The 15015-nt window shown below is 33.3% G+C and overlaps 2 protein-coding genes and 1 pseudogene across 3 annotated transcripts; 1 reads left to right on the plus strand and 2 right to left on the minus strand.

Annotated features, from left to right (window-relative positions):
- Positions 1–6: 6 nt before the first annotated feature.
- On the minus strand, positions 7–3231 carry LOC108743608 (annotated as a pseudogene).
- LOC108743606 lies at positions 1320–4531 on the plus strand. 2 transcript variants are annotated; one of them, XM_018479184.2, is made up of 10 exons: positions 1320–1815; positions 1888–2117; positions 2185–2448; positions 2520–2728; positions 2885–3070; positions 3123–3395; positions 3448–3701; positions 3753–3906; positions 3964–4278; positions 4333–4531. In XM_018479184.2, exons 1-10 carry the CDS (start codon positions 1621–1623, stop codon positions 4479–4481), a joined length of 2229 nt encoding a protein of 742 aa, XP_018334686.1. In that variant the 5' UTR covers positions 1320–1620; the 3' UTR covers positions 4482–4531. The 2 variants fall into 2 exon arrangements, with proteins under 2 accessions (XP_018334686.1, XP_018334687.1); XM_018479185.2 differs by having other exon boundaries at positions 1321–1815; positions 3565–3701.
- Positions 4532–4613: 82 nt separating this feature from the next.
- Positions 4614–11709, minus strand: LOC112905610. The gene is made up of 11 exons (XM_025978344.1): positions 11444–11709; positions 11202–11375; positions 10962–11131; positions 10754–10902; positions 10362–10687; positions 9712–9852; positions 9481–9653; positions 9214–9415; positions 8944–9139; positions 8341–8470; positions 4614–7892 (listed from the first exon to the last, which is right to left on the minus strand). Exons 1-11 carry the CDS (start codon positions 11609–11611, stop codon positions 5480–5482), a joined length of 4242 nt encoding a protein of 1413 aa, XP_025834129.1. The 5' UTR covers positions 11612–11709; the 3' UTR covers positions 4614–5479.
- Between the last annotated feature and the right edge of the window lie 3306 nt (positions 11710–15015).

The raw sequence follows: 15015 nt of genomic DNA on the forward strand, positions 1-15015 counted from the left end.
CTGGAAATGTGAACCATCAGTGGTCCTTAAGTTATCTTTAATAGTAACAAAAAACTCTTTGTTAGATCGAGTTGAATAGTACATTGAACCATTCCTAAGACTGCTGTTTGGTTTTAAGAATGTAGAAACAGACCATCTATACAAAGCAAAATAATATTAGTAATGCTTAATTACAAGATTAATAAATTTTACCTAGGATTAATCTTCATGTGTTTAGGAAGGGGTTCTATACTACTAGGTAAAGGATAAATCTTTAATACTTCATTCCACAAATTTTCAATCCATGGATCTACCACAGCATCATATCCAAGATCATGCTGGTCATCTGCTAAGCCCATATTAACCAAGACTTTACCTCCTAATTGTAATAATCTTTTGTGCAACCTTTTAGCTGCAAAATTAAACTTAGCATAACTTGAATCTCCCAAACCCAAGACAGCAAATCTAAAATGATTATGGAATAAAGGAAAAGTTTTGTAAGTAGTAACTGACACTTACTTGAGGTTTGAAAGGGAATCAAGGGGAAGATTTTTTCTTAGAAGAAATTTCCAAAACATTTTCATATTATCAGGTTCTTCACCCTGGCCTGTTGTTGAGCAAACAAATATAACGCACTTTTCTGCAATTAAGTCTTTTATATTATATTCATCCATAGGTTTAACAGACCCAGTAAAGTAAAAACGTTTTGATTCTCTCCAAATCCTCTCAGCAACATCTTGTGAATTTCCTGTTTGTGAACCGTACAAAATTGTAATTGTTCCATTTACAAACATACTTTTGATTAAAACATTAATAAATCAATGAAATTAATAGTTAGCAACATTAAAAAGCACCAACGGACCAAAGGGCAATTGGCACAAAAACTAAACACACACAATAAAACTAAAAAAGGTTGTAATGTCTGAATTTTAACTTTTTCTAGTTATGTATGTTAACACGTTTAATTAAATAACACTGAATTATTTATCGGAATTTAAGATAAAATTCTCATTTTCATACCCTAGTATTTTGAGGTTAGAAAGGTTTGACGTTTATAGTCAAGGTCGTTCTTTTTAAATTCAATATTTCCTTGCAGGTATGCAAAACCGTATATGAGTTGTATGTTGGGTTGCATACAAAACGTTAAGAACATTATATTAATATATTTAAAATTTAATTGTATTATTTATTGGCTTAAACACTAATTATTGCAATAGAAAATTTATTTATTTCTTTATTATTTACATGTTTATCCATTTATTCATTTTATTCAGTATTTGTTTAATTACTTTACCGAGTATTTCTTATTTTTTATGCTTTACTCTTTATTTATTTATTTGTTATTAACTTATTTATTGAAGCAAAAGGAGATATTTAGTAAGAACCATACAGATCTAAAAACAAAAATCTGGATTGAATATTAAGAAATTTTCCTCATTGACCTCTCTTTAAATTGTTACCAAGGAAACGTTTACAAATTTTATAATTTTCACTGTTTACATTGAAAAAATTATGTGTTTACATCATCTGCACAATTATTTCTCATATTATTATTAATGATTATTTTCAATGTGAATAAATGGGAAACTTAAAAATAAGTAATTTCGTGAAATTTGCCAAAACAGACTTATTTATACCAATATGTCGAGAAATATTATGACAATTACTAAATGGTTACCATTGGAAAGTGAAGAACACATGAATTTATTTAGTGGATGCAGACAATTAGAACATTCAGCAATTAAGCTTTTCGAAAATATTGAAAAATTTGTTTGGAATATTGAAACTTGTACTAACGATCCAGAAGCCATTATTACCGGAGAATATATACTAAAGGTAATTTATTTAAAATGTACTGTTTATTTTCTTTCAAACGACTCATTTAAATCAGTGCAATTTAAATTTCAGGAACTGGAAACCCTTGCAAACGAAGTGGAAAGTACTGTAGACAGTTTTAAAAAAGTTTTTAATAAACTGAACATAACTGGTCCCCCCATAGCATCTTTTAAATCATCTTATTGGCAAAATACTCTGCAGAAAGCAAAGATCAAGCTTTTATATTCAATAAGAAAACTTGTGCAGAAACTTTTAAGTTTGTTTGTTAATTATGGGCAAAATTTTTTGATTCTCATTTTAAGGTAAACGTACCTTATTTAGATCCGTAAAAACATGCTGATTAACTTATTAAAAATTGATAATTTGCAGGATTTCAAACATGTACAACGAATGTTTGGACATAGACAATAAACAAAAATTATCAGAAGACGCCTGTATATGTAGTAATATGTGTCCCTATTTATTGTACCCCTTAAAAAGGATTTCCGTATCAACTTTATTACAAATATTATCCCAAAATAGGGCTGAAACATGCTGTCATAAACTCATTGACTGTTTACTGGATGTTTACAAGTCTTATGATGCCACTGAAGAGGACAGTACGTCTGATAGTTCAAGTGTTGAAATTTACAAGTAAGTACTACCTAACTCTATCTTGAATGCATATGTTGTTTCAGTTTTAATTTATTTTAGACAATTTTTAGGGCCATTGCAAACCACATGTCTCCACTACAGGCTGCTGAAAATGCATCTAAAAGTAAATTTGAAGAAATGCAAACAGATCACTGCTTTATAGCAATTGAGGAATTATTGGCCAGTGAAGAAAACAAAGCTTTACAAATATTGATAAAAACTAAAGAAATTTCTCCAAATATGCTAGATAAAGATATCATAACGAGACCAAAATATTCAAGTACTTAATTGTGTTTGGATGTCAAATAAATCGTTCATTTATTTTTATTTTGCTTTTTATTACAAAGCAATGCCTTATTTATATTTTAAAACGATTGCTTTTTATTTTCTTTTATTTTAAATTTTATTTAATTAGTCATTAAACTTCTATTTAAAGGTGAAATTGAAATCAAGGAAGATGCTAAAAAAGCATTACTAAATTATTATCAATTAATATTATGGATTGAGGTGGGGACTTTCTTAGAGCACGTTATACTCTGGTGGGGTGCGTCTCCCTTAAGTGCAAGACCACCTCATTCCAGTCAACATTTAAGAGAATGGATAAACCAATTAATACCAAAAGGTTGTTTAAACCGTTTTTTTGACGGTCTGCATTAATTATTTATTTATTTCAGTTAAGTTACCAGACTTTGTCCTGGCGGCACTTACCAGTTTGGCAGATGCTTTAGGCGTCCACGTTGTTTTGACTTCATGGGATCAACAATTTCAATTAGCTTTAATCGCTTCGAAGGCTCCTTACACACTTCAAACTGGACGCCTGTTCAGTACCATGCTGAGTAATCTCGTGTATTTGTGTAACCAGTGCGAAGTCACCAACGATTGGATTTTGGGGGCCCCATTGGATGAACTACCATTAGTGGAACAGATACCAATTTTTCATAGATTAGGTGACTTAATTTATAAGGAGTTTATCGATAATAAATTAATAAAATCTCTTAGATCATTCGATACATACAACAAGATTATGGGCAATGGGCGAAACAAAAAGACTGGCAAACAATTGGGATGTCGACAATTTTTTTATGATTACACATTGTGATATAAATAATTTCTTAGGGCAATTGGACGACCTCCGAATGGCTTGCCATTTGCCAGAAATTCAGAAAGGGGGCTTGGGGGTTCACGTAGAAGTGTGCGCAAAAATGAGGGAGAAACTGATATCCGAAGTAAAAGAAAACCATGAAAAGTTAAAAGTAAGCAATGCTGTTGTACTTAATAACAGACTCGATAATTAAAATTTACAGGCAGCTCCTAAACTTTGCGTGGACAACTTGTGTAAAATCTGCAGGACAGTGAGTTTGGCTCATCTACAAATGATTTTTCCCAATAATAAGTACTGGAAACAAGTTGGTCAGAAAATGCCTGACCAGCCAAGTCCATACATTGAGCAATATTTAAGTAATAAAAATTAATAACAAACATATAATACATGTATAATTAATAAAATAATTTTAGACGAAGTGCTGGCCCCACTTCTGATGGCGACACACGACGTGAACATAAGCAACATGGTATTAAAAATAATGTGCGAATGTTTATTGGACCATATTTATGCAAATAAAATAAAGTTTTCTCATTACGGTGCTTATCAACTCTTGACAGACTTTTACTCTATTGGAACGTGGATCGTAAATTGCAAAGATATCAGTCAAGAAACGCGAAAGAAAATGTTAAGGAACGAAGTACTCAGAAGGTGCGAGGGGGTTGGAAAATTATTGCTAAGATCGCCTGGGGAAAAGATAAAAATGGAGGATAAGTTTCAAAAAATGGGTGAGTAAGGATGCTAATAGATGGTAACATTACAAAAAAAGATAACTTTTTTAGAAGATTATGGTTCAGATAGTTCAGACAGCACACAGTTGATGCCTGCAGAAATGTATGTGCCTAATCAACAGCAATGGTTAGCACTGAGGGCTCGAAAGAGAAGTCGCTTATTTACGGTTGCCACTTGTTGTAATAATAATTCAGATTGATATTGTTGTTCTTGCTATACAATAAATTTAAATTATTTATTTTTAATAAATCAAAAATATCGGTACGTAACGGAGGTAAAAGGAGAGAAAATTGGAAGCGAAGGACTAAATAAATGAAAAAAAAATGTTAGATATTTTTTAACAAAGTGTACTTTCGAAAAATTAATCGAGTATAAATACAGTAATAGTCTTTGGCGTTATATACAAAGAGTATATACACTTCTTATCGTTCAAGCTAGTACTTTGTTTATTATACCTTATTAGTGGATTGTCGTCAAAGTAACAAAAAATTAAAGTGTAATTAATAATTGGTAACGACTAGTTAAATGCCAATATAATATTATTTATAGTAAATGTTAAAAATTATACGAGTGCCTACAAATTTATCATAATCAGTCAATCAATGCTCAGTACATATTTATCTTTGCTGATAAAGAAATGTTTGCAAAAAAGAAGCACTAAACATAGTGATGAACAATATCACAAAATTCACAAACAAACTAATTAATTACTTTTTTTGATCCCATTCTTTCGTAAATCGAGACTTTTCATTTTCTTAAACACTAAAGTATTATATTCAGATACTTCGATGGGAATCTAACTAAAAATAATTTTTATCACACACAAAAATCATAATAATTAAATTAATATCTAATTCCTTATCAGGATCTATTTTTTACTTTTCCAACAGAAAATCACTTACTTTTTAAATTTAAATGTGCTAACATATTATACAGTAATTAAGTAGTAAAAAAAAGTTACTATACAAGCTGCTAAAATCTGCTACCAAATTTAGTTAGGCACAAATGGATACTTACTAATTACAAAAAAAAACTTCAATACTGTAAAAAAAAAATAATGTTCTTTTAAACCCTGGTCAAGGAATAAACTATCTACGCAATTTTGGTTTATTGCATTGTCGGTCTACTTTTGGATAGTATCTCGAATAATATCAATAATGTAAATGAAATATAAACGTCTATTAATAAATAATTAAATCACTTACTTTTCGCGGCTGCAACTTTTGCTATTGTGACAGGTTTGTTTTCGAATTTCTGTTGCAACGAGGCAACTGTTGAATTCTGTTTAGCAACCGTTTTCGCACCAACTGAAATACTCTTATTTCCAATGCCAGCATCAGAATTGTGTTTCACCACTTTAGTAGCGACAGACGGTTTATTTTCACTAATTTTTGGTTTCTTGTCAGTGGGCAATTTGGCACTGACAGTCAGCGACTTGTTAATCTTCGTAGCAACCTTGGGTGGATTTGGGATGTTGGGCTTTCTGGCAGTTGAGTTCCCTCCATTAAGGACATCTGGAGATTTCGAAATGCCACCACTTGGTGTTCTGCTGCTGGTCGAACAACTTGTTACAAGATCAGGACTATTATTATTTAAAGTTTTCGTGTTATTCTTGGGAGTTGCTGGGGCAGTCCTTGTTGGCGACGATATTCTCGTTCGTAAGTTAGGAGGAGTCGTTTGGCGACCTGGAGGCTTTGTTGTTGCCGATTTTTTATCGTTTGCACTCTCGGATTTGTCAAAATTTAGTTTCTTTGGAGACGATGGGCTCGGATTACTTTTGTAGAAAGCTGCAATGGGACCTTGAGATCTTTGTAATATAGTTGAAAAAGGTTTATAACTTTTTTGTTCGCTACTATCACTATTATTACTGTTACTACTGCTGGACGAAGTTCCAGTTTGTTTCGCGTTAGCACCTACAGTGTTTTTTGAGTCACTTACACTATTGGGTTTCACCGAAATTACAGGTGGTTTTTTCGGCGAAGATTTTAATTCATCTTTTACATTGTTAGTTATAGTTTTGCTCGGATCTTTTACGTCGTCCGTACCCTTAATCGGGGGATTAACAGACGATGGGTTTATGTAACCGCTTGAAGTAGAACTAGCACTCGATTTGTTCATATTGCTATAAGAACTGTCAGGTACTTTGTATAAACTGGCAGTATTCACATATGTTTCAAGAGGGTCCACTACCTGATCCTGACCCTCTAAAGCGTTTCTTTCCTGTTCTTCCTTTTCCTTTTTCTTTCTGGCCAGAGTCGACGTTGAATAAATAGAATCTAAATTGCGATTTTGAATTTCGGAAACGATCTCGCCCAAAAGTCCTACGCTTTCGCTAGAAGCTGAACTGCTCTTGTTATTTTCATGGGGCACTATCGGTTTTGGGGGAGATTCATCGATTACAGCGTATATGTTGTCATTTCCAACCGAATCTTCGCTTCTCGATGTTGTTATCTGATTTAAGCAATCGTCGTACTGATTTTGAGAAGCATTTTTGTTGGAAGTTACTAACTTTTTATTACTTCCACACGTTTTCTCTTTTTCTGATTGATTCTGATGAGGGTTTGGTCTTGGGGGTGGAGGACTTTTAGGACGAACGCCGGATGGAATACTGACCGGTCGTTTTGCTCCATGAGCTTGTCTCATTGATCCGAAATTTGGAATATTTGGTCTTTTAGTTACTGCGTCCCCCCGCATACTTTGAGCGCGCATAACTACGACTTTTCGTTCTTTTTCGTCTCCTTCAACAGGAAGTGCTGTTTTTGCCAATGGAATATCACTTAGGGGAATAGGATGAGATATTTCAATTGTACGTAGAACATTTTTGTCCAGTGTCTTTTTCTGTTTCATTTCCACCGCTTGCTTCCTTGGCAATGTTCCTGTGCTGTGGAGTATACTTTTATCGCCAGATTTCAAAAACGAAGCGATACGATTCAGAGCACTGTCTTTATTAGCTGTCTTTTTTTCTTCCTCGATTACCAGGGGCATAGCGTCTGGACTTGAAAGTGGACGTGAATTGGATGCGGGTGAAGTAGGGGCTGGTCTAAGTGGTACTTTTGTTGCAGCATTTTTTAAAGGAGAAACCAGTTCTTTTGCTGTACAAGTTGAGTTTTCCAAAATTGGTGAAGAAATTATGGGTCTTGGGTGTGCTCCGGGGTTCAAAGGGGGCAACGCAGGTGCCGCTGATGTGTTATGAATTGTAGAAATGGTGGTAGCTATGTTGTTTGCTTTGGCATTCGACTGTGCACGCACTATTGGCTTGTTTAATGTGTTGCTGATTTTTGTACCTGCTGTCGTTTTCGATCTTCCCAAATTAGGACTTTTAACTATTGTAACAGTTGGAGCAATGGGAACTGCTGGCGGCGGCTTCTGGATAGAAGCAACTTTGGGTGTAACGGGAATCGCTGGAGGCACTGGGGGTGCTGGCCTGATAACTTCTGGTTCTTCTTTCTTAGCAGGCGCTATAGAAAAGCCTTTGAAATGACCGAAAAACTCACTTTGGAATGATTGCGACGATTCGTTCTGAAGTAGAGAATGATTGTCTTCCGTTTGTTTTGTAGCTTCAGGTGCTTGAAATGGTGACATGCCACGGGGTTTCGGTGGAGGTTTCTTCCTGTAGGGAGCAAAAAAGCATAAGCTACCCTGTGCAAAGCTATGTGTACAGCTTCGTTTTGTTTANAAGATCGATTTCCTCATAAATTTCTTCAGTCTCACTACTGGAACTTCTCCAGGGCTTGGCCTCAACCTTTAAAATTTTGGGACTACTTTTTTTGAACATAACCCGAGGTTCGGAGTTTCTACTACCCGAAGGTATAGGCACGTTATCATAAATAGGAACAATTTTGTTAATGGAAGAACTCTTGTCAATAATAGCTGGATTAGTAGTTGATATTAGTTTGGCGGGTTCGATTTCGTGTTTTTGCACTGAACAATCACTTTTTGCCGTTACATTTTGGGAAATTGTGGATATTGTGGGCTTAGAACAAGAGACAGTACGACCAACACCTTTACATGCAGCCGTGACATGCCGACATTGGTTACATATCAAATCAACTACGTACATTGCTGCTGACTTCTTCCAAAGGAGCTTCAGATTGTGTCGGGTGTAGTAGCTTAGGAAACCGATGATGGCCAAGGCAGGAATTATACCCAAAAATATTATGAACATTACAGTCACGAAAACTCGTTGAGCTGAAACAAAAATGCCATAAAAATACTGAACAATTAATACCAAAAGTGATAAAGACAATATAAAGAATAGACCAATGTCGAATTGCTTTTATCAAAAAGGTCAGACATGAGGAAGTATGGAAGCATTGGATTAATTGGCAGAACGAAGGGCGCTGTAGTAGTCAATAAGGGAAAGCAGAAACAGGATGAAATGGTAAGTTATCTTCTAACTCATGAAGGACTACATCATTAATACTAAAAGACAATATAAAGAATAGCCCAGTATCGAATTGCTTTTATCAAAAAAGATCAGATATGAGCAGGTATTGGAATGAGTGGCAGAACGAAGGGCGCTATAGTAGTCAATAAGGGAAAGCTGAAATAGGATGGTATGGTAGGTCATTTTCTGAGACATAAAGGACCAGTTAGAGACATATTATAAACAGAAACATGATTAATGATAGACATAGGAAGACAGTATTTAGTTTTCTTACCGTTTGGATCAGAAGCAGGTCCACTATCTTCGGACCCTCCTGGTCCAGGATAATCACAGAAAGGTGGGGCAAAACCGTCTTTACAATGGCAGTGACCAAGACTGTTACAATACCCGTTTCCATTACAGTCGTTTGGACAAGACGGAGATGCTTTCCTGAGACTTTCGACTGATAAGCACCGTTGATTTACACACATCTTTAAAAATAATCAAAGTGTTAATAAACAATAGTTATACGGTACACCAAAATATTATATGTCAATTTTCAAACCTTTCCATCTCCACATTTCGCACCGTCAGGTGCCAAGCCAGGATCCACTTGGTTAATACCCAAATCCACTAAAGCTGTTCGACAAGGAATAATCGAACCTTTCAGGTTTATAAACGTATGAGAAATTATGGCCACAGATTCCATTCCAAACTCCAAACGTTCGTTCAAATGCCTGCAGTGAAGCATTCCACACAAAACGTCTCTGCAATTAATTGTGTTTCAGTAATTAAATAATTGTAAATAAATAAGTATTTCAAAACAACATACTCGTCACGACACTTGAAGTACGATTGATTTAACTTATAATAGCCGCAATTTCCGTTACGAGAACCCTTGGTGTTCATTTTGTAGCACTGATCGTCGCTGGACTTCCCCGTGTCACCCCATAACAGTTTGCATTGATCAGACCGCGTTCTGCAGAATCCTTGATAGCAATACGCCTGCAAGTAACCCAAAATTTATGAACTATGTACCTCAATTAATGTTATTATTTATTACCTTTCCATTATCACATGGTTCGGTATCAATTTTATAAATATCCTTCGGACAATATTCGGACTGGCCAGTGCAGTACTCTGGTAGATCGCATTCGTAATCTGCAGATCTGCAAAGGGTTCCTGCAGCTTTTGGTCGACAAGTCTGGAAACACCGCCAGAATAGAAGAACAAATCAAGTCTTTCAAAAGAAAATCCTATCAAGTTTAATAAGTACTTTACGTTATGCAACAATAAATTTATTCGTCTGTAATAGTTATAATTATTTATTAGAAAGTCTAACTGAAAAAAAAAATGATTAAGTTCAAGTTTAACGTTTCAATTACCGAGCGTTAGGAAAAACTTTTAACTTTTATAAGACTTATTCCAGTACATTTAATTTGCATAAATAAACGAATAATTAACTGTAAACTGCAAAAGCGTTTAGTAAGAAAGGCAAACTGCAGACTTGGAAATAATTACTTACGACTATTAACACAATCATTAACCACTTTAGAGCCTTATCTAGGCATGATATCCAACTTTTTCAAAGCCTATTAAAGACTTGAACATGTTAATACAAATTAACTTGTTTAAACGAAAATATCGTTATAAATTTACTACATGGTGCCTCTTCCTTTGGTTTAGTCGACTGATAGAAAAAATAAATCTTACTTTTAAATCACAGCATTCTCCTGTGGCACAAGTGGCGTTGCTGTACAACATGCAGCTGGATGCGTTACAGCAGGTGTTATCACAGTGTTCTGGAAGACCGCAGTCGCACTGTTCTCCCGGTTCGACAAAACCGTTCCCGCAAACTGGGCTGTCGAATAACGCGACTGGTTTGTTCCTTAAGCAGTAGTCCATGCCATGTTCGAAAGCCAAAGCCAAGTATTCTAAACTACAGGAAGACCAGTGCGTCGGCGGCACCGACGAGCTGGACGGCGCCATAATGCAACGGTCGTCCGGACATGAGCAAACGTTAGTGTCATGCTCCATACCTTAATAAGGACAAAGGTACTAATGTCGTTATCAGAAATAAAATTTGCATTAGAAAAAATTCGTACCAAAATTATGTCCCATTTCGTGAGCAACTGTGGTAGCAACCAACCCAACGACTGGCGAATGGTCTGTATTTACACCACCGGAATATTCAATTGTACAAATTGGACCCTTTAACGCTTTACCGACGACCCCATTGTCAAAATTAAATTTACTAAAAACAATCAACAATAAATAAAAAATATAGAAAACAACGCATTACCTTCGACTCACGTTAAAAGTTGAGCATTATCATTGGGGTGTTGTTTGATTAATTTTTCTTTCCTGTAGTGTAGAAAATTTGTAAGTGTTGTGTCGCCGTTAAGTACTAAATCGATCTGATCATATTCAGACCATATTTCCACCCCTACGAGGGCCACGAAAATATTCAAGGGAGCATAGAGCTACAAAGTAAAATAGGACATAATTAAAACAATTCGTCGATTCTATTGCAGCTGTAATTAAATTACTTACGGAATTTATAATATTTACAATATCTTTGCAATGCAAATCTATTCTTTTGGTGTTCTCCCCTAATTCCTTGTATTCCCGATTGTCAATTACTAACAATAATTCTACATAGCGGGATTGTTTGTTTGCGTTGTAAGGACCTTTTATCATATTTGTATCTTCTAATGCCCTTTTGTACTGAAATATTGAACCACTTTAATTTAAGGCTTCCACTATAAGTAATTTTTTTTGTAAAAGATATTTACCCTCAAAATTCTATTAAATTCGTTTGATTCTTTGTGACTGTGATTGTGTTTTCCGTTTCCATATCCACACGTCTTATTATTTTCCTTCAAATCGGAATGTTTATAAAGGTAATGGGTCCCGTTGATATGACCACGATGATTGTCTTTACCTTTTTCGATGTAATGCATTTCTTCGCCATCATATATAACCCCTGCTATCCCTTTATGACATGTGGATAGTGCTACCCACGAATTTTTGATACCCCTAATTTTTCCATTATAATGGCATAACTCTATGTCCTGAAAGATTTTTTTTTTAATAATCTTCTAAAGTGGAATATTTTTTGAAAATTCAATTGCAACACACCTCAGAGTTAGGTTTATAAACAACGTCAGATCCATTGTTTTGATATTTATGAAAATAACCCTTAGGTATAAGGTCCTTATTTAAATTCAGATCTAAAATGCAGTCTTTTCCATTTAAATTATAATTAATTGTCAAGTGGTGAATGTGAGAATTTCCCTGAAAGAAAAAATGCAATTGTTATTTTATCGTTTAAAAAAATGTGTAATTAGGTACAAGCAGAACATGTGAATGTTTTTTCCTTCAACTCCGTTCATAATGAGTCACACTTTTAGCGTAACTCGTAGCGTCTGTTCAATAATTATCGCTGTTTAAATCGTTTTCTGCAAATCGATTAAAATAAAATGCTAGGAAAAAAGTTAAACTTCACGCTTTTATTAAGTATAAAATTCTCTATCAATACAAACCGACCGATTAGTTATGCTATACCTACAAAAAAAAATAATAATGCAAAGCACACAAACATATGCAATATATGAACTATTAAAATCCAAAGTTATACAATCGAGTAAAAAGTTATATTACATTTCCTGCCATGTTGACCATAAAAACTTATTAAGATGTAAATTTGTTTACAATTTCCAAAAAAACCGTGTTTAATTTATAAAATATTCAATAGTGTCAGAGAAAAAGTTTTCAATTTTTATTTCTTCTGAAACGTTTGCTATCTGTAGCTAAATAACATTGAAAATACCTTCTGTGAACTTCATACTTGTTAACGGTACTTAACATTTATTAAAAGAAAAAAGTAAAAATGACTTCGTTACTCCGTTAAAGGGAAAGCATGCAGCTGTTTACGCTCTACATGGTAGATAAGTCATTTTTCTTCTTCATCATTTTCAACCGTAAGAGGTTGATCTTTGCGTTTTTTTAACTACGAAATTTAAAGCAATTCTGAAGAATAACAATTTCTTTAAACATTTCTACAATCCTTTTCATGAAAAGATTGTCTAAACGTTTTGAAACAAATAAAGTCTTCCTTAACTTTATGTGACTGTAGTTCTTTTATTAAAAAAGTTTCAACAATCTTGAAGTAAATATAATTAAACATATGGAACTGAAGAAAGTTAGAAAGTTTACTATACTAAACATACCATGGTAGACATATAATTTTATGTTTGGTTCAGATTATATAATGACTAGATAGCCGGACATTACAATCATTTTTTAAACGTCTTCAACTGCATATACATGTTATGTTCATTAGTGCGTAAAATGTATTTTTTACAACTTTTTATTTTCCACAACGTATTGTAAGAAACAAAGACTAACAATAATTATTATAAAAATTCAACGAAAAGAGATAGTTAATTTTGTTTTAGAATGTAAATTACTTTTTGACCAAAGGTTAGATGAAATATCAATAAATTATTACACTTAAAAAAAAACCCAATTACTATATAAAACAGCTACGTTTAAATAAATAATTGTCAACAACAATTGCCTGTATTTTTTTATTGCCTTGAAATGTTAGTTTAAAGGTAACATGGTGATTATTATTGCAATTAACTTTGTCTGAGTAAATAGTTAAGTTCTGCACAGAAATACCGTTTTATGCCTTGGTTTCTTTTATTACGAAATCTGTATGACAACGGCCGGCAATTAGAAATAGTCGTAAATGAGAAAGGGGCAATATTACGAAAACGCTACAACATTTTTGTCACACGATCAAATACATTTCGTCAAGTACCTACAATAAAATTGAAATAACTACTGCTATAAAAATCTTTAATATCACAAATCAGTAAAAACAAAAGTTTTATGAAAATAGAACTGTGAAGCAATTTTCAGGATACCTAACTATGTATGTTCAAAAATAGTCCAGTTTGTAGCTAACAGAAGAAAGATTTAAAATATTAAATTAAGTCTCGAAAGCCATAAAAATAAAACATGTACAAATTCTTTTAATCAATCAATGTTCTTTCATGATCACTTCAAAAAATTAATTTGTACAGATAGCCTGATAAAATGAAAGTAAAGCTCGAAGAAATTGTTAAGATCTGCACGCGCCAATGTCNGTTTAGATTGCTTACAAAATTTGTTTTGCTGGTTGTAGTTGCTAGTTTTATGTATTCACAATGTTAACAAATCTAAATGAGTCTTCCTCAAAATGTTTTTTAATGCCCATAAAAAGAATAAATTGCTTTTTAGAAGTTATGCATATTATATTTAGCATGAAAATTATACAGGATAAGTAAGTATTAATCACCGAATTAAATTAAAATAAAAATTATTCACTGAACACGAGATACAAGTACTCTTTTCGTAATCTCTGGACACTAATACTTTGTCGTAGCGAGACTAATAACAATCTGAATGAGAAAATTGTAGAATTATGCAATTTTTGAGAAATATTTTGAAAAATCTACAGCTTGACCCATCCCTAACGAAAAAAGAAAAAGAATTAATACCTATTTACAATCAGTATAAGTCGCAATATAAATCAGAATATTCACGTTGCAGCAATCATTTAAAACGATAATACTGTACAATAACAACAATAATTAATGGTGTGTAATATGCCACAAAACCGCAATAAATCATGCAGTTATGTACGTCGCTAAATCATTCTACCATACAAAAAAAATAACAATTATAAGACTAATGTCGAAATTTAGATAAATACATATTAAATAATTCTTGTTATTGTATAGAGTGTTGTTTTTATCAAATGGTGTCTAAATGTAGAGCAATTTGAAGGAGGAAGTGTTATCAGGAAATAAAGGTTGTAGACCTTACTGTGATACTATTTCCTTTACTACGACGCCACAGCTGAGTTTTTTGGCACTAAAAATCAAAACAAACGTACTAAAATTTTATGGTGTTACTGCCTTAGTATGTGTCTAATAATATCCGTTCCATATATTATTTTTTACAAATATTATAAAGATATTCAAGAACTCTATAATTACAACTAAGAAATTAAATGAAAGCAATTTTTTTTAAAAGGAAAACCTTCAAAAGTGCGAGTGTCATATCAGAAAAAATTAGATGTAGCAAACAAAAATTGAAAAGGTCATGTGGACAATTTTCTTCACATATGGGCAAGACACATTGATAGATACAACTCCCGATATGCCAGTGAATTTTCTTTCAAACCGACCGATTAGTTATGCTATACCTACAAAAAATACTAATAATGCAAAGCACACAAACATATGCAATATATGAACTATTAAAATCCAAAGTTATACAATCGAGTAAAAAGTTATATTACATTTCCTGCCAT

Source organism: Agrilus planipennis, unplaced genomic scaffold, assembly GCF_000699045.2.
Source record: "Agrilus planipennis isolate EAB-ADULT unplaced genomic scaffold, Apla_2.0 scaffold651, whole genome shotgun sequence".
NCBI classification, from domain to species: Eukaryota; Metazoa; Arthropoda; class Insecta; order Coleoptera; family Buprestidae; genus Agrilus; species Agrilus planipennis.

Excerpts from the sequence above, each read along its gene's own strand:
- LOC108743606 (XM_018479184.2), top strand. The coding sequence starts at position 1,621 with ATGTCGAGAAATATTATGACAATTACTAAATGGTTACCATTGGAAAGT. Across the intron at positions 3,907-3,963 it reads ATACATTGAGCAATATTTAA|ACGAAGTGCTGGCCCCACTT; the intron begins GTAATAAAAATT and ends AAATAATTTTAG. Across the intron at positions 4,279-4,332 it reads GGATAAGTTTCAAAAAATGG|AAGATTATGGTTCAGATAGT; the intron begins GTGAGTAAGGAT and ends TAACTTTTTTAG.
- LOC112905610 (XM_025978344.1), bottom strand. The coding sequence starts at position 11,611 with ATGCATTACATCGAAAAAGGTAAAGACAATCATCGTGGTCATATCAAC. Across the intron at positions 11,376-11,443 it reads AATTTAATAGAATTTTGAGG|TACAAAAGGGCATTAGAAGA; the intron begins GTAAATATCTTT and ends TCAATATTTCAG. Across the intron at positions 9,654-9,711 it reads AACCATGTGATAATGGAAAG|GCGTATTGCTATCAAGGATT; the intron begins GTAATAAATAAT and ends GGTTACTTGCAG.